At 40.0% G+C, this 25,779-nt stretch overlaps 1 protein-coding gene across 8 annotated transcripts; it reads left to right on the top strand.

The window, feature by feature from the left end:
- The first annotated feature begins 458 nt into the window (after positions 1-458).
- Positions 459-25,514, top strand: LOC147222661 (clathrin coat assembly protein AP180). Of its 8 annotated transcripts, XM_086167683.1 has the most exons (23): positions 459-1,027; positions 1,141-1,435; positions 7,890-8,032; positions 8,878-8,953; positions 9,375-9,477; positions 10,037-10,130; positions 10,210-10,321; positions 10,608-10,714; positions 10,822-10,863; positions 12,194-12,267; positions 13,198-13,210; positions 13,298-13,434; positions 14,185-14,258; positions 14,429-14,443; positions 14,998-15,168; positions 16,691-16,804; positions 18,857-18,928; positions 21,546-21,632; positions 22,345-22,406; positions 23,111-23,164; positions 23,331-23,414; positions 23,493-23,603; positions 24,093-25,504. In XM_086167683.1, exons 2-22 carry the CDS (start codon positions 1,306-1,308, stop codon positions 23,577-23,579), a joined length of 1,851 nt encoding a protein of 616 aa, XP_086023809.1. In that variant the 5' UTR covers positions 459-1,027; positions 1,141-1,305; the 3' UTR covers positions 23,580-23,603; positions 24,093-25,504. The 8 variants fall into 8 exon arrangements, with proteins under 8 accessions (XP_086023809.1, XP_086023806.1, XP_086023804.1 ...); XM_086167680.1 differs by lacking the exon at positions 23,111-23,164 and having other exon boundaries at positions 21,561-21,632; positions 22,345-22,376; positions 24,093-25,514; XM_086167678.1 differs by lacking the exon at positions 23,111-23,164 and having other exon boundaries at positions 21,561-21,632; positions 24,093-25,514.
- The last annotated feature ends 265 nt before the right edge of the window (positions 25,515-25,779 follow it).

Below are 25,779 nucleotides of genomic sequence, written 5' to 3'. Positions count from 1 at the left end.
TAAAAGACGATTCCTTTGTAGGGACCGAAAAGAACCGACTCCCATCGGAGTGAGCCGAATCTTTAGCTGGCCGCTCATCTCTGCAGATCAGGCAGGCAGGAGAGGGACTTAATTTTAAGGAGAAAGACGACATAGTCACCCTCCTCAGGTAAGACCGCCTCAAAAGAAGACAAATAATTACAGAGAGGAAGAATCGAATCAGCACTTCCAAGCCGATGCATCTGAATACCGACCATTACTGTGATCGGTGTTAAGTTGTTCGAGTAAAACATAATTTGGGATTTTTACGGAAAAAAAATGAATGAGGGGGAGGGGGGTTGCTCATTCACGCATATTTAACATTGCTTGATTATCCAAAATAAAAGAAAAGTCTGAGTGATTCGAAATGATAGCGAGAGAAGGGAGTCGAGCCAAAAGAAACGAATCTTCTAATAGAGCCTGACTTCCCTCCATTAATGAACAAGGGGAGTGTGTGTGTGTGTGTGTGTGTGTGTGTGTGTGTGTGTGTGTGTGTGTGTGTGTGTGTTGGTTGGAGGGGGGTGCGGGCTGGCAGAATCGGAAATTCCCTTCAGTCTCTTCCTCCTGCGCTGCGCAGTGTTGGCGACACCACCAGGGAGCGGTGCGCATCCCCCCCCCGCCGATCTGAGGAGGGAGCGCGGCGTCTGAGCCCGGAGAAACACCGCAATCTCACCGACGAGCTGGATGTTGTCTCCTCGACGGCGTTGTTGTCTTTCCAGCCCCGGGAGGAATGACGGACAAACCCGATGCGCCCTCCATTCGGGATATTTGACGAACCCATGGATTTAGACTTGATTTTCCATTAATGTTTTTTTTTTGATAAATAAAGGAGTCGCCTCTTAGGGTTGTTTTTTTTAACACCCCCTTCGTTTTTTTAACAAAGGTGAAAAAATCAAGCTTCCAGCTCCAGTTGAGCGTTACATAACCGCGTGGCTTTAGCTGTCCAAGGTGCTGAACCGCTCGGTCGGAGCCTATAACGGGACGAGCCGCGGGGAATTCTCAACCTTGCGTAAGTCTTCACCTATGTCACAACGCGACACGACCGCACGATTCTTTGCTATTTTAATCCCAATTTAGTCATTTCTAGCTCAATTTGTGTGTCTTTCCGCCTCCCTCAACCAGGCAGAAGGTCACAGGCCTGTCGAGGAAAAGCAAGGGATCCGCTCTCTGCAGCCACCGGGTAGCTGGCGGGTTGTCGATACATCTATCACTTTTTATTTTTTAGGGGGGAAAAAAAACACAAAGGTGTGATACATTCCCCGTGGTGGTTGATTCAGCACTGAGAAAATGTCTGGGCAAACGCTCACGGATCGCATCGCCGCTGCGCAGTACCAGCTGACGGGCTCAGACATGGCCCGGGCCGTCTGCAAAGCCACCACTCATGAAGTGATGGCGCCCAAGAAGAAACACCTGGACTGTGAGTATCTCCCACTCTGTGAGGAATGTCTGCACAGCCTTGCTTTGGAAAAAAAAAAAAAAAGATCACATTACTCCTGAGGGTTTATCACAGAAATGTCATCAAATGGGTACTGTAATTAATTGATGTAGTCATTGAGATGACCCCTCTGGTGACCCCTCCTGTGTGCCTCCAGTAAAGATGGTAGAGAGATACAGTAATACCCAGAGAGCAGCCAATATTCCAAGGTCGATGCAACAGTTATTTTTAATTACTTAATAGCCATCTGTAATGCATTCTCCTTTGAGGTTCTGATTAATTGTCTATATTGCCATGGTGACCGGTCTCAAAGAGCCCCCCCAACTCCTCCCGCATCACACACAAGTATTATTTATTATCTATTTTACAAGAACATTTTATTCAACAAATGGATAAATGCACCCATATCCCCACCCCATCCCCCATCCCCCATCCCCGTAAAATGACCCTATAATTTTTTCTCTCCTTCACTCTTTGTCAATTGCTTTTATATATTTCTAAGGTCTAAGTGTCATTAATTTGTTACCTGTCAAAATTTCAAGAGATTTTATTTTTGCAGATTTTCATTGGTAAATTGCCGAAAATTTAATCATGCCATTTTCCCAACCAAATGACTGCTGAGGGGAAAAACGTGAATAGCTTATTGGGGGGAAAAAATCAAATAGCAATAAAAATAGCAATAAATGTGTTAAGCCAGTTAAATGACTACCGGCATATGTTGATATATTATCTAAGCCTATGTGACTATAAATTGATCATTTGAATCAGCTCTTATTCTGAGAAATAGATCAAGTTTAGCTACATGTGCAAATCCCAAAGTTTAATGATCATCTTTCGTCTAATTATTGGATTTTATTTTTAACAAGTCACAATCGTACGGGGCTTTCTTTGTAGCGCTACATGGCAGCGGCACCACCTTCTTGTCAAACCATGATTTATCACTGTCTCCTAACACATACAGTGAGTCAGACCAACACAGCGGTGTGGCTCTGTAAACAGATGACTTAATATTGTGTATGTGTCTGCATTTGTTTGTCTGTGTATCTGTGGCTGTCTGTGTGTGTGTCTGGGCAGGTCTGGTTTTGTGTCTTGAGCTAGGACCTTATATCTTGTGATCCGCTCCCCTTCTGAATAATTCAATAATCAGCCAATGACTGCCTTGCATTATTTAAACAGCAAAAGGTGACAATGTTTGAATACGGCAGAAAGGGTTGTCTGTTCTTTTTTTTTCTGTGGCTGGCTGCTTTTCTAGTTGTCATCTTAAATCATGCTGGCTTTTTGTGGCTCTGGAGTGACTTAATTTTCATCTACCACATGCAGGAGTCATGTGATCACACTGTTCCTGTTGGTTTCTTGATTGTTGTACAATAATTGCAACAGCATATTATGGATGTTTGAGGTTTTGAGGTCTTTTAGTCTGTTCTGTATCCATTTCTAGGGCAACTCAGCAAGCTTCTTGTATGTAGGCCACTGTGCCTCTCTTGCCTTGCACAAGTATCCCAAATACCTATACAATTAGAGAGTTACCCTCCAAAGAATAAGACTATTATATACTTATTTGATTTTTCAAAATGCATCTTTTAAAAAAAGGAAATGTGATTTCAGGAAAACAGACCGAATGTAGGCACAGAGCTTTCAGAAGCAACTGCAATGATACTCATCTATTTTGTTTCTTATAAAGTAAGATTGAAGAGGACAGCAGTTATCCCGTTTGCACAGTGACACAGGCCTGTGACCCTTGGGGTGGGCGTGGGTGTGTGTTGGTGGTGCAGTGCAGTTGCCATGGCAATGAACTGAGAATGTCAGAGGATGGCAGTGTAATGACAGGGGAGATTGTGACGGGGAGAGGACAAATGGAAGGCCTGTCATCCTTAAAGAGTAGGCAGGAATACATATTTGCGTAACAGCGATTAGGGTTTTTTACTGAATAGATTTGTGTAATTTTGGGTAAATAGGGGATGTTTGGTAAAGGTTTTTTTCTCTTTTTTTTTACAATCATTTTTGCAATGAAACCAATATCACATTTCTTCAACAATTTCATACCATATTCTTAAAAAAAACAAAACAATATACTGTGTACCTTCTGTATATTATATTCATATAATATGTATATCTGTATAGGACATGATTACTCATATAATATTTTCTATATTATATAATATATTCTATTCTATTGTGTTGTGGATGTTTTGAAAGAGTACGTGAAGTTAGTTGGTGTGAAAAAAGGGATGCAGAGGAAAGGGTTAGATGGAGGAAGATGATTCACTGTGGCGACAGTGAAGGTAGGAAGAGAAGATTTTGTATTGTGTTACATTTATCATTTCCTAGCTTCAATTAATCAGTAAGAGAATTTTTGTACTGGTCCTATCTTTTTTTTAAACTCTATTTGAGTAAGGGCGTCTTAAATAAACTGTACTATTATTGTTATTATTCTGTCATTTGAAATGTCTGTCATTTGTGTCTTTCAGCTGTCAGGTCCTCCATTAAAACCTACATTCTTCTCCACTCAACCTTATATTTAGAAGCCATAACTATAGGGTGTTTGTCGGAGGAAAGTCGTCAAAAATGGTAAAAGTAATTCATTTTGGTCAATTGTGAAGATGGCGAAAGCTTTATTGATTTCAAACGTGTAAGTGACTCACTTGTCTGATGAAAAAAGGTTGTGCATGCAGGTGGCACAGAGCTTAGAAGCTACCATCTCTCTCTTGCAGTGGTTGGAAACCTAATGTAATTTGACATTATTAGATCATTACAAGACAAGAAAGGAAAGCACAACTAGTAAAAGTGTGAATAACTGTTAAATTGAGCATCACAATATTCAATTATTTCAAGCAATGCATTACTGTTGCTGAGGCTGAAGATGGCTGTAAATTGAAATTTCGCTATCCCTTTGAACTAAATATGTTTCTCAAACACAAGATGTCTCATTAGCTCAACAAATGGGTCTGTGGGTCATTTGCAAGCACCCCCCAATAAAAGTTTTTTTTTGGGTCAAATTGGACCCTTATTACTGTAATTCAGCCTGGAAGTGCAGACAAAATGGAATTGCAGTGCTTTAAATTGACTCAGCGTGAGTCAAAACTCGTAGCTGACAAGAAATCAGTATCACACCAAGAAATCACATTTGTATTATGGTAGCATGAGCACTTTCTCTAATTTTATATAGCTTCATATTGATTGCTAAAATCCATGCAATTATCAGAAAGTTGCACCTTTACTGGAATGATGGGATGTCACACACAAGCCAACACCTTGGCAAGTACAAGACCATGTGGATCATTCTTAGAACCCTCCTGTGGGCCACGGATTACCGTAAGAGTCTTTATTTAGCTCAGCCAATCCTCATTAGACACACAAACAAATATACTCACACTACATCATGAATACTGGTGTGTGTTTCCTTCAGCTTCTAATGTCACTGCAGCATGCATGGATTAAATCCAGTGATATGATCCATATAGTTCATTTGAAGTTACAGAATAAATGGAGTTTGGTTGTTTTACAATATTTCAGCAATTTCAGTATCAACTTATAGCTTTGCCTGTGAACTGTTGAGCCTGTGTGTGTGTGTGTGTGTGTGTGTGTGTGTGTGTGTGTGTGTGTGTGTGTGTGTGTGTGTGTGTGTGTGTGTGTGATATGTAAAAGCTACAGGGGTGGTTTAATTTTCAGCCATAACGCAAGACAGATGAGGGGAAGGGAGTAACATAAAAGGGGGATAAAAAGTAAGGTGAGTGGAAGTGAAAATTACCTTGGGAATAAAACACTAATACATTAAGTATATGCATCATTACCCCTGACAAACTCAAGCTGTCCGTTTAATGCGGCCTTACTGACTAAACAAACTGTTACACTATAGCTGACACCATCTGTTGTATGGATGGATTTCAGCAATGTGAGAGAAGAATTTTTTTTTTTCATGTAAAAAAAACAAAGTATGAAATTATGTTACCAAATAGACGCATTATACTGTCTGAAAAAGAAAAAATATAACACTGGTGATATTCAGAACATGAGCCCTGGCATTATATTTATGTTTTAAACACTGTGTGACTGGGACATTGAATTATGGCTTTTTTTACATTCATATTTTCAATAATTGTTTTTACTTTTTTGAGATGTGGTTCATTGTAAAATTCTTTTTTTTTTTTTTGCTTTTTTGATCATTTTATCATTATTTTTTAAAACGATTAATAAATCCCATAAATACCCATGGTATTTGTTTAAAATCATCGGCACTTAATAAAGCTGCATTTTGTCAGCTCTGAACATTTAAAAATTATGGCCTAAATATGAACTAAAAATGTGCAAAAATGATGTAAAAGCTTAAAGCTTAAAATCTGTTGTTATGATTTTAAAATGGGGGGATGGTCTGTCAGGATGCCAGTGTGGAAAGACGGGGTGAAAGACGGTGATTAGTAATAATCTGTTTACAAGCCCCGACATCCCCATCCTAAACCTCAGCCCTCATGTCCAGCATGCCACATGACCTTCAGTAGCCTTCTTTTCTTTCACACTCATCTCTCCTCATTTTTTCCTTCCAGTTGCAAGCTACCCCTTATATTAAAACATGGCTGGACTATAATTTTGTGTCTGCAAAACCAAGGTCTGCTCGACGTCACAGCCTTCCTCCGCTTCCATAACTGGACATGCCTGCCAATATTTGCTGCATTCCTGGTTGGCACGATGAGAGGATCCACTCAGTCCCGCCCTTGGATTTTATTTATCAGTGTCATTCATGCTGTATAATGGCACTTCCTAAGAATCTTGAATTTAGGAAAACTGACAAAAATGTCAAAAAGCTGAAATGCTTGCATATGTTGATTTTTGATGTATAATTTCTAAATTAGATAGTTGCTAATAGGCATTGTGTATGAATAAGCTATACCTTCAGAATTCATGATCAACACTCATTTTCCATCCATTCACATATTTTTAACACATTTCTACAGACGCTCTCTTTTTTGTAGTTCACACTGGCAGGCAGTGCTGAGCAGCCAGACTAGTATTATAATCCTTAGATTGACATCACAAATTGTAGCTTAGCTTTTCAAAAATCACATGTAGAGTCATATTTGTGGTGCTTGCTTTAGTGAAATTGCAGTCAATGATAATAATTCCACATTACTGATTTCAGTTTGCTTGTTGTGAAATTGGTTCTGCATCTTGTGGAGGAGACATAAGTAGATATAAAACAAAATGATAGAGGGAAACCACAACTCTTCCCCTTTTTTGTCTTTGTGTCTTCAAATAAGAGTAATTTATAATAATCTGTATTACGGATGAATCTGCCAGTTCCCAGAATAATTACTTACCTTATGTTTTGTAAAATTGACTGTTCTATCTAAGCATGCTGCTGCAGCTGCAAAAATCTATTCCTCCAAGTAATGGTGCAATCATTTTACCCTTCTGCAGTGACAACTCTCTCTATGACTGACTAGGAGGGAGATGACAAGGCATTATTCTGTGTGTGTGTGTTTGAGATAGAGTGTGTGGTGTGTGTGCGCACACATCATTGCCCTTCAGTGCATACACTACCTCTTCCAGTGGCTTGGTATTCTCATGGGTGTCTGAGAAGCGCTATAGCATTTACTCTGCTGATTTAGATAAAATTGAGTCATTACATTAATATTATGGAGACATTTATCCAGTAATAAAGTAGCCATGATATGCTTGCATGTCACGGGCTCGTTGGTTTATACTGTTGCTTTGCAGCATTTAGCTTGTTGTTTATGTGTGTGGGTTTCTTACTCCACACATCCTTCTTCAAAAGTGAGTGCTCCTGTTTGCCCTGTCTTTCTAACAAATTAGCAGAAATAACTTTTGCTTTTAGAGGCCAGTGGAAAATTATTTCACGCTGATTTTTGCCTCTGTAACTCTGACATAGACCAGATCATCATAATTTCTGACTTTTCCAAGTTTATTTTTTTGTTCAAAAAACAAACAAGTTCATGAATAAAAATGAAAAGAATACTTTCCTCATCATAGGATGTTTTAATAACTATTGAAACAGCAACGATATTTCTAGTTTGAAATTTGAAAATGGCTGTCATCACATCTTGGTTATCCTATGTATGTATTGCTAAGTAGCAGTATTTTATCTTAATTCTTTGAATTGAATGGTTCTTAAAATACATGCATTACATTTTCCAGATTATTCTCATTTGCCTCTTGTAACTTTTCAAGCTTGCACTTTTACATTATCGGAATGCTTTGTTTATAAATTTCAGATGATTTGATCTCATAGCGATAGAAAGTATCATATTATAGGTTTACCCATTGGGGAGAATTCAGACTTCATTTTTTCTGGGTCAATGAATAGGATTTAATCTGCATTTTTGCTGTATGTCCTGCTATTTGTTATCAAAGAGCTTCCTGATGCCCAGTTTGAGTCCGACGCTTTCCATGACAAGTGTTTGTTTTCATGTCTGTGTTGCAGACCTGGTCTCAGCCACCAACACCACAAACGTCAATATTCCTCAGATGGCTGACACGCTGTTTGAGCGAGCCACCAATGCCAGCTGGGTGGTCGTCTTCAAGGCTTTGGTCACCACTCATCACATGTGTGTCCATGGCAATGAGGTACAGCGTCGAAATCCAGCAAGAATAACCCTGATTCTCTGATATTCTATTTTTTCATCCATACATTGCTTTTCAAATGATAATATAAATATTGAATTGACAAAAGATTTAATAATAAAGTCAAAACGCATTATCTGTTATCTCACTATCTACAGACGTCATTCACAATTTTTTCCATGTGCAGACTTGTCTCAAGATTTAGATCCTAATATACAAGCAGAAGGACATAAATCTCCATGTTTGCATGGGTTTCCTCTGGATTCTCTGCTTTCCTCCTGAAGTCCAAAAACATGGAGTAGGCTAATTGGAGGCCTCTAACCCCATGGCGCCCCCCTCTACTGGATAAACGGGAAAAAAAAAAACAATCAAATAGGTGTCATCTGTGGGCTACTCTCATGGAAAATGCTCTATAAATTCATTTATTGTTTATAAAGCAATACGCGTGCAAAAAGACATCCTGTTTTGAACAATGTGACGCTGTACTTTTATCGTATCGTGAAAAGAAGCTTTCAGTCGTACACCCACATGTTCACCAACTGTCTGAACCTCATCTGCTGATGAAACGTTTCATGTTTTATTTCAAGCACAATTAGATAATGCCACTTGTGTCTAGACTTTCTTATGTTGCTCAGATGTGCGCTTTTGGGTGCACTGCAATCTCACAGGTGATTTTTGGTCTTGCAGTGATGGTCATCAGCATTTGCATAGATACACTCTTCCTTTTTTTGACAATTTTGAATTTTGAATATATTCATTTTTTGCTTCTCATGGTGTCTATTTTCATTTTTTTCTCTTGTACATTTACACAATGAAGTTTCCACTTGCTCTCTCTTTCTCTTGTGCAGAGGTTTATTCAGTATTTGGCCTCCAGAACCTCCTTGTTCAACCTCAGCAACTTCATTGACAAAACTGGCTCTCATGGTGAGACCACCCTCGTCCTTGTTATTTTTATATATTTATCCTCACTGGGTGTGTGTTTTACAGATGAGGCTCACTGACAAAAAGAGCCATCTGGCAGAAAGACATTACAGGAGGGACAGGACATGATCTCTCCCCCTCTCCCTCTCTATCTGTTTCTTTCTCTCACACACCCACCTAACCACCCATCAACCTACCCAACCCAACACATGCACACATACACTTACTCGTACGCATGCATGCAGAATTATACCCGTATGCACTCACATTCATGCAAACAGCTGCTGCCTTTTTTCTCTTGTTTCACATAAAATTAACTCTACGTGGGTTACATGTTACCTCCACGGTCAGTGGAATAGTTCTTGTTATTAGGGATTTTGTTATCGTTATTGTTTACTTTGAATTGTGAAATTGCTTCTGACAGGCTATGACATGTCAACATTTATCAGACGATATGGCCGATACCTAAACGAGAAAGCCTTTGCATACCGTCAGATGGCTTTTGACTTCACCAGAGTCAAGAAGGGGTATGTCTAATTTATTTTACTTTTGATGTCATAAAGTTGCCTGACTTTGAAAAAGTGTGTATGTCTTGTATGTTTGTGTGTTTTCATGCATGTTCTGAAGAATATTTTAATTATGTGTTCTCTGAACTGTAGCTGCAATTTGCTGAATTTTAGACAATGCAATTTGACTTGAATTTAATTCCCAACGCTGACTTTCTAATGTCATCTAAGACTTTTTGGTGAATGTTTTGCCAGGTTTGATGGCAATTTAATCAATTTACTCAGTGTACTTTTTGCCCATAATTTCAAAAAATGGTAATGCAAATTAGGAGGGAAGACAAATATTATTTGTGCAAATGATGAGTGTCAAGAAAAAAAATTACAATTATTTGATTAAAAAACATGCGCTATATGATATTGATGTTTCACAATACTTGATATGCACATCACTACCCATCCCTAGATACATTTATGTCTAACCAGGACCTGAAAATCCATCCATTTGGCAGTCCTTGGTACTTCCTTTATCTAAATGCATTTTGAAAAAGGGTCTCCTGCTTGTTCTGTTGCATCTGTGCAGTGCTGAGGGCGTGATGCGAACTATGACCACTGAGAAGCTGTTGAAAGGCATGCCTGTTCTGCAGACTCAGATTGATACACTCCTGGAGTTTGATGTGAGTACGGCTGAGTAAGCACATATTTACACTGTCGACCGGTGATGAAATGAGCGTCATGCCTTTCCTGTCATCGCAGGTTCATCCCAAGGAACTGAACAATGGGATTATCAATGCTGCATTCATGCTTCTTTTTAAGGATCTGGTCAAACTTTTTGCGTCCTACAATGATGGAATCATCAATCTATTAGGTCAGTAGCCAATGAATAAGTAACATAACAGGATGAGTAAGTGTCAGATGCTCTGTTTTCTTGTTTCTCATATTGTAATTGTCTTCAGGACTGTGTAACTCAGTTTTGGGCTCCAACTTTGGCCTTTCCTGTTTACCAGCAGTATATTTGGAGTTGACGTTGAGGAAAAGATAATGAAAAACAAATCAATAAATGCCTGATACATATGAAGTCACAGTTAAACATACTTGAGCACTTGGGCAATTTATCTCATCATGATTCTACAAATCTGTTGTATTTTATCCAGAGAAATACTTCAAGATGAAAAAGAGTGATTGTAAGGAGGCTCTGGAGATTTACAAGAGGTTCCTAACCAGGGTGACAAAGATCGGGGAATTTATGAAGCTGGCTGAGGTAGAGGATGAACGGGAATCATGCGGCATGGTTGTCAGTTAGCATGTTTACAGCTAAGGAGACAGTGCATACTCATTTTAATCTTTATTTTTTCTTTGATTCAACAGACAGTCGGAGTTGACAAAAATGACATTCCTGACATCAACTATGTAAGTTGACACAGACTTCTTTTTTAAATTAAAACTTATATTATAAGCAACGCCTGAAGTAGACCAGGGGTTTCCCAAGTTGGGGAGGAACATGGTTTTAAGATATGACATAATATTCTTTGAGTGACATTAATACAGTATCATTAATACAGTACAGTATACAGTATTAATACAGTATCACATCAAATATCATATCACAGAAAAATAAGCATCGTCTTAGTGTGATTTTTTTTTTTCACCCATTTTCTACACTCTGTCTGTGGTTAGATTATGATTGTGTGATTTTGTTGTGATTTAACTTGCTGGGATTTGATTGGAATAAGAAAACATCTTATGTACTTGATGATGGTGTCCAAGTTAATTATTGTGTTTAGCAACAATATACTGATGTGACATTAAGCCAAAAAGAGGCAACAATCTATTTCATCAAAGCTAATAAGTTTTATATTTGTATTGTCCAGGACTACAGATGGAAATTAGCTATGAGCTACAATCTGGTACAAACATCTCTGCCTCCGTGCTTAATGTTATTGTACACTGTCCTAATAAACTTCTAAACAAATAAACAAATAGATTTTTTTTTAAATGTTGCTTTAGACTATTTAAATTATTAGAATATTAACCATATTTGTTTTCAAAATGTGAGTTAACAGATGACCGGCAGGCTGACTGAATGGCTAAGTGTACAGTATGTGTTAGTGTGTGGTTTCAGCATTTTTATTTGCAACTGCCTCCAGGGCTAATCAGGGTTGTGGTTCTTTAATACCATCATTTTATATGTTATTAATCTATTTATGGTTTACTGGTGGTGTTTGAGTGGTGACTGAGTGCATGCTTGTGAAGAGACAAATGTGGAAACATTATAAAACACATTGAGTGTCATTATAGTGGAAAATGCTCTGCAATTTTTAGTCCAAAGACGCCACCATGTCTCATTCCACCCATCCCCCTCAGTGTCTCCATCCGGGGGTAGTTGTGGATCTAGCAGACTCAGATGATGAAGACTGTCCTTTTAAACCCCTCGAGGACCCGGTAACCGCAGAAACGCAGGTTGCCTTAACTGAGTGTCTGTTTGCAAGATGGAGTTTCGGCATGTTGATCTCAGTCTAGCGACAAAAACATGCCAGGCACACATTTTTCCTTTGCTGTGTGTGTTCAAGTGCATGTGTGTGTCGTGCAGTGAGGTTTTTTTTTCAGTGATTATCCAAGATGGTTTCAGCGCCGGAAACTGAAATATAAGTCTGCACTTAATTAAGTCTAAAACGCAGTTCAGTTGTGTGTGGAAAGGAGTTTTACATTGATTACAGTATTGATTTTTTTTTTTTGCCAGGCTCCAAGCAGTATCCTGGAGTCTCTGGAAACACACATGAATGGCTTGGAGGATGTAAAGGGTGGAAAGAAGGGGTAAGACATTTTATTTCTTCCTAGTCACCTAAGATTTCTAGATTTTCCTTATTTCTTCTGTAATTTATTCTGATGGTTATTTTGTTGGTTTGTTGGCTCCAGGGTTTTTTGTTTTTTTTGGTACTTTTTGTCACAGCATCACTGATCTTTGAAGTGAACATATGTTTTTCGCTAAAGTTGATGAAGAAATTTGTTGAATGATGTTGTATTTATATTGCTTTTTTCTCTCAAGCATCCAAGTCCATTTATGACACTGATGATAATAATCGTTCCAATTCAGCACTTTAGGGGAAATGGCAATACAGAAAGGAAAAATAATCTTTTCAAATAGCAATTTAGGTTGATGGAAGAGACCTATTTGCAGAAACAGTTGCTGACAGATTTCGTATTTCTGTTATTCCTTTTAACCCTTACTCTCTTTTATTCCCCTTTTTCGTTCATTGGAAATCACCAGTGAAGGGTGAGCATTTACTGTATGTGTTATTAGGATCTGACTAACCTACAAAACAAAAAAGAGTTATTGTCTATCAAACACACACACCTAAATATGTGGTCGATCCACGGGCGATCCCTGCATGTGAAGTCAGACTTAAACTTCACGACTAACATGTTGGAGAGTGTGTGTTATTTTGAATGCATGTGTGAGCTCTTCAAGACACACATGTTTAATCGGAGTTGGACATGCAGTGTGAATCATAATATGAAGGGTTTTATTCCAACATTTCTTACTTAATAATTATAATTGCAATTGTTTACCTAATAAAGTAATGATAAGCAAATTGAGCTAATAGCGTGTTGCTCAGGGGATTTAACTCTTCATATGCATATGATCACATGCAATCTGTGACATAGTCATCTACTGTAGAGGAAATATTATAAAACATTTACAGCAAAATAACAAACACTTCTGTTTTTTCTTTTACCCTTTAGTTCACCAACAAAGGTAAGTCACCCTTTTTAAAATGGGACTTTTATAATGTTCTTTCAGACTCGTGCACATTTCAACACAGCTCTTAATGTCTTCTGCCAGGGATCTCCGACAAACAACGTCTCTCCAACATCAACTCCAGCCAAGTCTTCAAATGCAGTTCCCGCTCTGCAGCCTCCTCCGGGGGAGGCCGCCGCTGCCGCTGCCGCCACTCCTGCTGCGGCCGAGCCCGCTGAAGAGTATGTATCTGCGTTTTTGCAATACACAGTTACACTAAAACATCATCATACAATAATTGGTTGAAACATTTTACATGCCTATGATGCTGACAACTAATAATGCTAGGTATGATCATGCAGCTTGAATTTTGCAGCATTTGTCATGGTCATCTATGTACGTAGACACATATGTAGCATTCTGCATGGGTTTTCGGGGTTTCTTGGATTCTTAGGTTTCCTCCCACTGTCCAAAAACAAGCAGAAGGTATACATACATATCACCAAGGAGCTCCACTGAACGCCACAGGAGGTCTTTCCTACCTGAGGCTATCAGACTTTTTAATTCCTCTTCCCTCAGCCGAAGGGAATCTTCAAATCTTTGTACTTAAGACCTTCCTAAGACATTCTTATTCTCCCTCCTTCCTACTATTATCTATTACTGTTATGTTTTTGCTTAAAACTCTGGCACAACAATTTCCTTTGGGATAAATAAAGTTGTTCTCATCTCATCTCATCTCATTGGAAACCCCTAGCGCCGCTTAATAAGCATTGATATGTATTTTACCATTATTATTATTATTATCATTATTATTATCATCATTACTATTATCATTATTATTATTGGCGTCATCATCATCGTCATAAACTGTATGTCTGATGGTGTGTTTACATGGCAGTGAGACTTGTGTGAGTACATGTGAAATAACATTTGTTACTGCAAAGGATGGCGGGTTTAAAGTTGCCTCTATCTGTTTCATCTTCTCTATCCAGTTCTTTGCTGGACCTGGATCCACTCTCGTCTTCTGGCCCCTCAGTGACATCAGCTGCCCCCACGTCTTGGGGAGGTATATGCAAATGCCTTTTCAGGCTTTTTTCATATATTTGACTTTGAATTTACTGAAGTGTGAACTCCATGGATGGACTCCACATATTGAAATAGTTCAGAATTAACTGCATTTCTTCGGTGATCATGAATTTAATTTAATACTTCTGTATTTGCTGTCCGCTCGAACAGACCTCCTTGGATCGGGTGAGTATTTTTCACATTCCCTAGTGGTTTTGGTCACAATGAGTGTTGTGCTTGTATCCTCCACCAGTTTACTTCAATGTCACTGAGAGGTTTTCATAAAAGAACAACTCCTAACCTGAAATTGAGGCAAACTGGAAACAATCTCAGTGTTTAAATCTTTAGATAGCCGATACTGTGTCATGGTTACCTCCTTGTTTGTCTCCTCTAGCTGTTCTCTCTAGTCTGAGTGGTCTTTTTGTCTTTCTCTGCCCTCTCTCCCCTTCCTCCACATATTCCATTGTCTGTTTTTGGTTTACAACGGGTACTATTTTCATTGGTTGCATTTTTTGTTGGTTTTGATCGGTGGTGATGGGTATTTTTGCAACTTTAATTTGGTTAAATATTTTACTTTTTTTGCCTTTGTCGATTCCAATTGATCTTCAATGGGATTAATTTGAATTTGTTTTGGCTTGCTTTGCTGTAACTGGGACTCAACTGGTTGTTTTGGTTGCTCCTTTGGGCTTTACTTTGGTACCTTTGTTTGGGAATTTCAAACACCCCGTTGGTACTCGCAGAAATGGGCGATTCCTTGCTATCCGAACCCACCCTCACAGCAGAAGCTGCTCCCTCCCCTGCAGCAGCAACACCCACACCTGCAGCAGCAGAACCTGGAGGCTCTCTAGCTCCTCCCGCTAGCACAGCAGCCACCACCTCCCCTGGCGCCGCCAATATGGATCTGTTGGGAGGTCAGTGGGCTTCCAGAGAATTCTCTACGACAGAATCCCTCTGGGAAGCTCAACCCTAGAACCCATCACTTAATGTGATAATACAGATGACTGCATGCTGAAACACATACAGTCTGTGGACTGAAATGTCAGCCCTTTATATTACTGCCTGCACTTACAATCTTAGAAACCATCCGATTGACTATATTGTTTAAATACTGTGAATCTAAGGCTTTTATTTATCTGACATACGGAACTTCAATCTTACACAGTAAGAGTGATGATGCTCTTCCGCTGTTCAAGGCCAAAAAAAATGTCACGGGTAACAAATTCACCAGTAAATACATGCATTTCTTAATTTTTACTTTCAACAAGGTATGCTAATTTATTAATTTCCTTTGCCAATCACACATCATGTAAGGATAGTCGATTTGATAGAGATTTCAAGCTGATCACTTGCTACTAAGTAACAGCACAGGGGAGAGGTGTCTCAGAGGACTTTTGCAGGAACCCCCTCACAATCTTAGCATGGCTATAGGGTCCATTTGAATGCAGATTTTTTCTTTCAGCCATTATTATTATTATGGTGATGATGATGATGATGATTATTATTATTACTACTACTACTAGTTCTACGACTACATCATCAATTTATTTGATATTGTAGGTTGTAACAGGCTGTTTACAGTAAAACTAATTTATCTAACTATTTTAATCCAATTTAAATTCTAGTTACCAGGTAAATCTAGGTTTTGTATGATTTCTCTTGCAAAAATTTATGCATTCCATTTTGGTAATCATCTATCACATCGATAAGGTTTACCATTTTTTTTCAATCTTATTTTGTTTTGCTTTCACACTTGTAACTTCGGTGATTTGCAGGCCGTAATATAAAGCATTACTACAGAATTATGATAAAAAGGCTTGTCCATAAACTCAAACAAGAAACAATTGATCTTTAGTGATGTACATCTCCATCATCCTCAGCTACCACAAATAAGATCTTGCAGGTGACCGACGATACTCACAATTAAACTGAAATCTACTCCACAAGTATTTTCAAAGATCGCTGCACCGCATTATACTTTTACTTCAGACTTGGACTTGAACTACCACCAGTCTCATTCTCCACGGGTCTTGTTTGATAGGCAAACGTGCTTTTCTTGACTGCTGTGAAAAGTGATCCTATCAAACACTGTCACATTGCTGGAGCTACAAATAGGAATTGTAAAGTAGTCACTGCTTCTTTAACTAGGTAGTATCCTTAAGTAGAGTCTTATATGGCCTTGTGTCTGTACTCCCATTTGTCCATTCACCTGTCTGTCTGCATTTTCTTTAGAGACAATGAAACAATAGAAAAAGCACTGTCACGTCCTGTTTCCTGCGCAATCTTTTAAGCGTATCTGTTTTTATTCCTGAAATTCTCTCTTTCCTGTCATTTTTTTTGACTCCTCTTTTTTTCTTGGTTTTCTCTTTTATTTCTCCATCTGTCGCTGTCTCTCTGGACCTCCGTGTCCACCGCTGGGGTTTGTGCCAACCTCAGATGCCTTTGCAACGCCTGCCCCTGCCACTGAGGCCTCTGCGGCAGCAGCAACAGCAGCAGCAGCTGAGGGTGGAGCTGCAGCTACACCTGCCCCAGCCACCAACACTGGAGCTGGTGGGTGACTCAGAGCCTGTGTGTGAGCGTGTGGGAGAAAGAAATTCACGGGAGGGAATTTGGAAAAGGCCAAAGCAAAGAATTATAGGGACAGATGGACTAGTCACTCTGTTGTCTTGTCAAAGACAGTACTCCTCACTTGGTTATATTATTGCGGTCGTGAAATGGCCAACCTATTTAAGTTGTAGTTTCCAAGTGTACGGTTGTCGTTCAGTGGTCCGATTCCAGAAACTGGGGTGTGTGGAACCTCTGCACTTTGTGGGCTATCCATTCTCAGATTCACATTCCTTAATATCACCTTCAGCTTCCGTCACAGGCGCAGTCTGAAGTTTTTAGCCGATGCAAAACATCATATTGTGTTTCCTCTATTTTTATGCAAAACCCCATGCTTAAAGTTCAAACTGTGCCTGTGGACCTCTTCGCAGCTTTCATTGTTAGCGTTAGGATTGTATGACCACATGGAGTGTACATCATGTCAGTTTTTGTTACTGTCATTGTCTCACATTATCTCCATGTGTCACATTTTTTTTCCCAATCCCCACATCAAAAGACCCTTTTGCTGTCTTGGATGGTAGCACCAATGCCTCTCCCTCAAGTCTAGACCTTTTCGGCATGATGACGGTGGAGAGTAATAACCCGGCTAGTTCGCTTGAAGCCTGTTTTAGCTCTGTGATGCCCCAGCCCTCTTCCCCCTCCCCTTCACCACTCTTCACCTCGTCCACCACCATCATCACCAACGCAACATTTTCAGCTCCCGTAGCCTCCAGTACCGCCAACCCTGCAGTTGACCTTTTCAGCGGTAAACGTTTTATGTGTGTGGTCACTTATTAATTTTACAGTCTTTTGTTCATATTGGTGTTGACTGACATCTGTCTGGCTTCCTGCTCCTGCTACTCTCCTCTCCTCTTCTATATAGAAGGGATTCCCTTCTTGACTGCTGTGTGTGTGAGCATCGTCAATACTCTGTAGCCTTTGAGCACCTGGTGCCGGATTGTGCATGTGTTTGTAAATCTCTATGGTTCAACGTCGCACACGTAGCACTGACTTGTTTACACCGGGTACCCTGGTGCATGCACCCTGCTATCTCCACAGAATTTACACTCTCATATCCTGTATTGCAATGGCTTTTCCCCCCCATGAATATTCCTTGGCTTAGATGCCGGAAATGAGCTTGCTGGCCTACAGGTTAACTAAAAGCTTGTAGGACTCACGAAATAACCCTTACTGCCGTCCAATCCCAGCAAGCTAAGTATGTGTGCCCGGCATTTGCAAGTGAGAGTATGCATTTTAATAAAACAGAGTCCATAGCCTTGTGTGTGTGTGTGTGTGTGTGTTTGTGTGTGTTAGAAAGAGAGAAAGCGTGTTGTTTTTAGTCTGTTTGCCAACTAAATACCATCTCCATTACCATTACCCTCCCCAGCAGATGTATTCCATTCCCCCGCCCCCTTCCTCCCCCCTGCACCCTCACCTAAAATTGACACGGGAGCCATCATGAATCTATTTGGTGGGTAACTCGTTTTTTGAGGAGTTTTGTTGGACAGACCTCAGATTGTGCAATTCATTATATGATTTTATCATAATTAGTAGGTTTGTTCATGCATGTACTTTCCCTTCACCATTTTCATTTGCTAACGTTAACCTATTTCCTCATAGGTGTCCCACCAGTGAAAATATTTTTTTTGGTTTGAGTCACAATCTATGCACGATTTTGATCTATTCGCTTGCCTTTTAACATACCAAGGTATGATGTCATAACTTGAATTAAGTAGGTAAACAATGTAGGGCCACATTAAGGGTGGCTGTTACAAGATTGTCGTTTATGTGTGTGTGTTGGTGCACCTTTCACGTGTGAGGATCTTGACAGTTTAAAGTGTGCAAGTTAACTGTCAACCAAGACAATTGATCGCTTATAAATTCTTTCACCTTTCCTCTCTCAACGCTTCTGGCATCAGCGATGTAGAGCGGAAGGCTGACTCTTACCCCCTCTTTGCCCTCATGCTGCGATGGACATGTAACGCTCATGACATGCTATGTTTGTGGTCGGCCTGCCAGAGTCCACAGGAGGAGACAGCACCGCTGCTGCCGCAGCCGCCCCTGCTGCCCCCGGTGCAGAGCTGATGTCAGGTAAAAAACGCTCCATGTGAGGGGCTGCGCTGCATGCAGAAAGGCACGCTAATATGGTTTTCCATTTCACATGAACGCATCACACAGTATGCAGCTGTTTTCATCAAGTGCTGCATACTGGCTGGAGTGTTTAACCAAGGCCGCCATGACTGCCGTGCTACAACGATTCTTGCTATAACTTCAATTCATACTAGTTGTACTTTTTTTTTTTTTTTATATAAATAATTACCTTTTTTGGCAAATGAATTTCAATGTGGTGTAAAGTCTGTAAACATGACTACAACTGAAAGACGTATTCTACTTAATGGATGAATAGCCGTTTGTGTACATGTACAGATGTACAGTTTATTTATAGATGTTTGGATCTTTGGATGCTGCCCCACGTGCCCTCCAATTGTCCCTTGGGGGCAAATTAAGTGATCCTGATTCTGACCACAGATGGTTTCTGATGAATGATATAGGACTTTCACATTTATGAGTATTGGCGACACGCAAAACAGATCGACATTTTTACGCAAAACATTTCGGTTCTGAGGTTCATGTGTGGTTGAATGTAACTAACATCCCGCTCTGGATGTTGATTTCCAATCATTTTATTAAGAATACTTACATCAACTGACATTGTTTGGTTGCGTGTTGTCACATTGTGTCCTTAATTGTCAATTGTAACCAATGCGTGGTTATGATTCACACCTGTAGTGTTTGTTTGTGTCTGTATCTGATTTAATTTAATGATTCATCCTCCTCTTCAGTTTTACTCCAAGCATCAATATCATTCAGACTCTAATTATTTATCATTTATAAAGTATTGCCATGATATTCAGACATGTTTTAAAAGAAAAACAGAGTTATTATTTTTATATACATGATGACAACCCTAATTTGAACAAATAGATAACTGTATGGATGTCTTAACCGCTTGGCGTTTCATTGTCGTCACTGAGATTTTCCTTTTAACGTAAGCATTGTTACCTCACTTGCCCATTAGTCCTCAGGGAATTCCTCCCACTCTCCGTGACTATGCAGCTGGTAACCATGGCAACACTATCCATTTAAAACGGACAATCCTCACCTGGTTCTTCGCGAACTCCGGCGCCACTAGTCTGCATGTTACACAACTGATGGTCTGCATTTCTACTGCTTTGAGGCTTAACTCTTTCTTCCCCATCTATCATTCAACCTTGAATGGTTTTATTCCCTCGTGGCATTTTTGAAACACAATCATTGGCCCTTTTTCTCTCCGGCTTCTGTATATTTTACTTTCCAGTCTTTTTCTTTCTCTCTCTCTGTCTCGTATCTTCGTCCTCTCTCTCCATCTGGCTCTTGGGCTGGCTCATTGCTTGCTTCCTGCTATTCGATTCGGTGAGTTTTCTCGCTCTTCAACACGCTAATGTCTCACAGTGCACTGCTGCATTGCAGTTGTGGCTCAGCTGCACTGTCCTGTCCGGCACCAGATGATCCACGGCTACAATGAGTGCGAAACACCGAGTGCCATTTGCTCTTTCTCCAACATATACACAAGGCTGCAGTGCTTCTTCTGTCATTATGAATCGTGTTGAACTCTCATTGAAAGTAACAATGAAAATTATCACAATTTATCAAAAAGCTGATGAACTGATTTTGTACTTTGCCACAGCCCATTCCTTAAAAATACACCGATAAATTGAAAGAACAAACGCGTTCATATTTTTACATGTAAATAATCAACATTTCCCATATTTATGTTTTCTTTCCTAATCAAGAAAGCTTAAACTTACTAGCCGTTCAACTCAGCTTGCATTTATTCTCGAGGATCATTGATTGCTACCCTCAATTAGAAGAAAAGAGAGAAAAACCTGTGTTTTTTCACACTGAATATCAGCAAATATTGTTGCGTGCATTGAACCTATCATGCATGGGTTCAGGCACTGATGCAGCATCCGATGAGCAGTTAGGGTTTCAGTGTCTTGCTTAACAACACTTCAACAGTTAGCCGCTCTTTAAACCCTCAATCGTAATGGCAGCGGTGGGATTTAAACCCGAACCGTTGAAATGACTGGAACCTAAATCCACGCTACCAGTCCTATCACTGTCAGGATAAAAAAAAAAAAGCATGAAGAGATCAGAATATCATTAAAGTTAAATGTTGGATAGTAACAAATAAAAGCACAGGACAAAAACTTGATTGATGAATTTGTGAAACTGAAATAATTCAAAATCACCACAGTCATTATTATTAACTTTTTAAATGTAAACGTTTTTAACTGAGTAGTGATTTTCATGTAGTAAACCTAAGCGACCCGGCCGACTGATGTCTCCTGTCACTGATATAAATGTTTTCTATTTGTTTAGTATTTCACTTGTTTCATTCAGTAACAAATGACAGAAGTCATTTTATTTTGTGTGGTCCAAATGACCACACAATTTTTTTTTTGGAAATATCTCATCATGTTTTTTTTTTTCTCTGATACGAATCTACTCTGTGAATAATTTCTACTCTTGTTGTCATGGAGACATCTACTGGTTGTCATGGTAATTCCAAGTAGTAAGGCAGTCTGCTGAATTGTAGTCGTGTTAGGATAGCTAATATCATCTCCCACCCTCTCCTTATGTGCCCCTCCCCCCATCCTCTCCGTAGTATTTGATGGCCTAGGGGATGTAATGAAGCCCACTCTGACACCCCAAGCAGGTGACGTTGACGCCTCCATGGCCAGTATGGCGAGTAGTAAGTAGCTTCTAGCAATACTGTAGGTCCAAGCATAAAGGAAAAGTACAATATTTTGGGGAAATATATTAAAATGTGGACCCGAGGGCTATGTGATGATTTGTCTAGCGCTTGATCTGAATGAGCATTTGACGGATTGACTCGTAGGCCGATTGATTTATCTTCCGAACCAGAGGAATGTTTAATTTATTATGTGTTTTTGCCTTAGAGAATGATCCTGGTCAGAGCGCAGCCAGTCACAACTGTAACTCAGTTTGTTTTAATATCCACAGTAATTTGTAATAATTACCAACACATTTAATCATAACTAAACATACATAATTGTTTCTTCTATAGCCACTGCAGCATTTTGAACATTTTCGAATTCCTAAAAATGAAGGCATTTAACAAGACGTATTTGCAGGTGAATAAAAATATTGTTAATGTCTCTATTTGTTTTCTGCAAAATGAATTGAAAAGTGATATCAGTGTTTCATGGGGTATTTTAGTCATCACTGCAGTACTTTTATATCTTTTGCTTTCTGTTTTTATTAGGCATCCGCAAAACTAAATTTTTTGAAAAAAGTCTCCCCAAAATGTTGAACTATCCCTTTAACATTCCCCCAGTTGGAATAAAAGAATGGTTGTGTGATAATGTTTGCCAAAGAGGGCAGCAATTTTGTAGAACGTCACTTTCTCTCTCTTTCTCTCTCCCTCTCTCTCACACTGCCAGATCTTACAATGGGATCCCCTGCAGCCCCTCAGGTAGCTCCCCCCAGTTGGGGTGCTCCCATGGTAAATGTTGTCTGTGTCTTATAGCATGGAGTGGAACCGCATGGCAGCAACAGACAGGGCGTAGCCGCAATCACAAGGCACTGCCTTCATCTGGCTCTCCAGGTTCCATGTTCAGTTGTTCTCTGAGGCCCATGTCAAGGGTGGAAGAAAAGCAAGGAGATAAAACGGATCAATCAGTTGGCCTCTTGCATGTTCCACGTATGTCCGGAATATGACCGAAACACAAAAAATGAGGTTCACACATTTGGATATTTTCTGCTGGAGAGCGATGAAGTGGCAAATGAAGGTGCCAAAGACAAGGAGCTGTTGCTTGGAAACGGTTTATTCCTCTCTGAAGTTCATTCCTTCTTCGAAGCCTGATAAAGCTCTAGCGATCCCGGCACTTTTACCCCTCCCCAGCCCGCAACCCCCACCCCGCTATACTCAACCCATTTATTTTCCTAAAAAGGACGATAAAGTTGTAATTCTGACGCACACGGATGTTGTCAGCCTGCAACAAGTTTCCTCCTGCGTTCTAAAGCTTTGTGCATGTGTGAATCCTTTGTTTTAATGATGTTGCGTGTGTTGGAGTGCGTCTGTCCGTCGATCACTGTAGAAAACATTGTGTTTTTTTTTATTTTATGTGAGTTTGCGTTGTGTTGCATTGTGTCTGTCTGTTACATAGTGATCCCGACTCCTCCTCTCCCTCCCCTCCACACCTTTAGACCATTCCCATAGGTGTTCCTCCTTTTACGGGGACTCACCCCAGCTTCAGCCTGGTAAGACAAACCAGTCCAGTCCAGTAATGTCCCTGAACCACTCTGGACATTATGGGAAAGTCTTGGACAATGAGCCCTTTAGGTGTCCCAAACGCACCCCTCAGAAAGTGTGTACTGTGTGTCATTGTATCCTTTTTTTTTTTTCCTCTATGTGTCTCTGTGCAAGCCGGGGGCACCAGTAGGCGGAGCTCCCATGATGCCGATGGTGAGGCCTGGCTTCCCTGCCACCGGAGCGACCCCCGGGGCACCGGTAACGCCGTCAGCTAGGAACACGTTAACGGAATGCTTGGTTTTACAGCCGCGTGCTGAAAGCGTAATATGCTTGCAGATGTCTCCTGGAGTGGCCCAGAGCCCAAGAAAGCCTCCGCCACCCAGGAACGCTCTGGATGACCTTAATATTAAGGACTTCATGTAGACCGACTGAAGTGTAATTCCCAAGGTAAGGTCACTTTGATTGGACTGGACAAGCTAATTGAATTATTTTAGGTTGGTGTTGGATTTGTGATATTATACTGCCACTTTTCCTGGTGGAGATCCGGATGTGTGTGTGTGTGTGTGACCCTGATGGTGCCAGACACTGAAAACACAACCAAATCCAGAGACTCTACCTCACACTGCATGGGAATACCCACAAAGACATACCGGGATAAACACGAAGTGTGTTTTTCCAAAGTGTGGGTAATATGTGTTATCTCTGGGTCATTTCTTGCCGGTTCTCTGCTCATATGATTACATTATTATATAACTAATCTTGTTAGTCCTTCTTGTAACCTATCCTGGAGATCCTCTATTAATGTAACACTTAGCGGATGTTTGCGTGGGTTTTTTTTTATACTTGCATGTTGTTTGACATTGTGTGTCTGTGCCATTAAATCACCTTGTAAATCTTTTTTTTTTTTGATGATAGTGTTGTGATCTATTTCCAAAGGTTTGTCATTGTGTCCAGAGCTCTGTGGATGTGGAAAACTGCACTTCCCCACTGCCTCCCCTCAGTCACGTCCCAACAAGCCATCAGTTCAACGATTTCTGTCCTTTTACCAGCCGCACCCCTGAAACAACTTGCCCCCTCCTTATCTACTGTTGTAGCACAACTGTGAATGTGAACCCTAGATACAGAAAAAAAAAAAAAAAAAAAAAAAAAAAAAAACTGTTTATGTGTGTGTGCGGGTGCGTGTGTATGTGTAAATCGGTGTTAAACTTTACTTAATATACGAATGAAAAATCAACAAAAAGATGTGTATTTAGATTCATTCTGGATTTCCATGTATCAGCTGACTTGGAATGGTGGATATTTGTTTGTTTCTCTGCGCATCTCCCAGACAAGGACTGTATTGTTAAATGTGGACTGTGTTCAGTGTGTGTAATTTCACCGGCCAACCCTCCCATTCCTCCTAAAACTTGGTTGTACCTCTTACCTGCTTGGCCATCAATCTTCCCACTTGTCTGCAACAATTCTTATTCAGAACAATCCTGGAAACAACTTGCGTTGCAAATATAAAACTGTCACGGAGCACATTGGTTTGTGTTCGGTTTTACTTTCACTTTATTCTCTTTTTTTTTAGATCTGTACGGAACACGCAAAAGTTGCGAAACTGTGTTAAAATTGACTTATGCATTTTAGACTATTTTGATAGATTATACATATTTTCTTTAATCTTTATTTTGAGAGAAAAAAAAATGTACCATATATTTTTAGTTACATCAAATTACATGTTTGAAAAAAGGCAAGTGGATGAGAACATCCCAATATTCTTTGTACATACCTCTCAGTCCGTCATCAGGTGCAGTATTGGAAAGAAACTTTGCCACAGAGTTTACTGTTGCGCCCTCTGTTGGTTTGGAGTTCATCGCAACGTGGGATGCATTCTACCCCAATGAACTCCTTCCCTTGCCTTGGTTTCCGCAGGATGAAATTTGACTTAAAGTAAGGCTGGATATCAAAGAGACACGGATGCGTTAATGTTTGTGGTTGGAATGTGGCCTCAGTCCTCTGGGGGTCAACGAGGAGACCGGTCCTGGCACTGGACGGCTCGGGGACTCTCACTGTAAAGCACTCAAGTATACGCTGGATGTTCTGTGTTGTTTCTTTTCAAGGTGACTATATCTTAATCCGTTGTGGCATTACCAAGTGTTGAAAGAAAAATAAAGGTGACTATATCATACAAGTACAAAAAGGATGTGGATAATGATGTTTGCTAAGTATTCAAATGAAGGCTGTGTAGTTTTGTTTCTTTTTTTTTTGGATTAAAATGGATGGCATTGTCCTCCCTTCCTCCCTCTCTTATGCCCCCCACCTGCATGTGAGTCCAAATGAGATGCAATAAAATACAAATACACTGATCTGAACCATCCTACTGGCTCATCACTTATCTCTCTTCAGTTACGTTGGTCGGTTGAAAATTATAATTATCATTATCAGCATCAGTAGTAGTATTTCCAATAATAATAATGATTAAGACATGCTAATCAGATTGTTTTCAGCATTCCTATTATCTTACATCACTCACAAAAACAAACATAGTGTACCTCTATTATGTCCGTGATATCCATCCATCTTCTGCTGCTTATCCTGCACTCGGGGATCCGGGGTATGATGGAGCCCATACCAGCTGTTC

The sequence above is a fragment of the Fistularia commersonii genome, chromosome 20 (assembly GCF_037954325.1).
Source record: "Fistularia commersonii isolate RoL2024-O1a breed Wild chromosome 20, RoL_Fcom_v1.0, whole genome shotgun sequence".
Lineage (NCBI taxonomy): Eukaryota > Metazoa > Chordata > Actinopteri > Syngnathiformes > Fistulariidae > Fistularia > Fistularia commersonii.
This window is presented reverse-complemented; position numbering and strand designations above follow the sequence as displayed.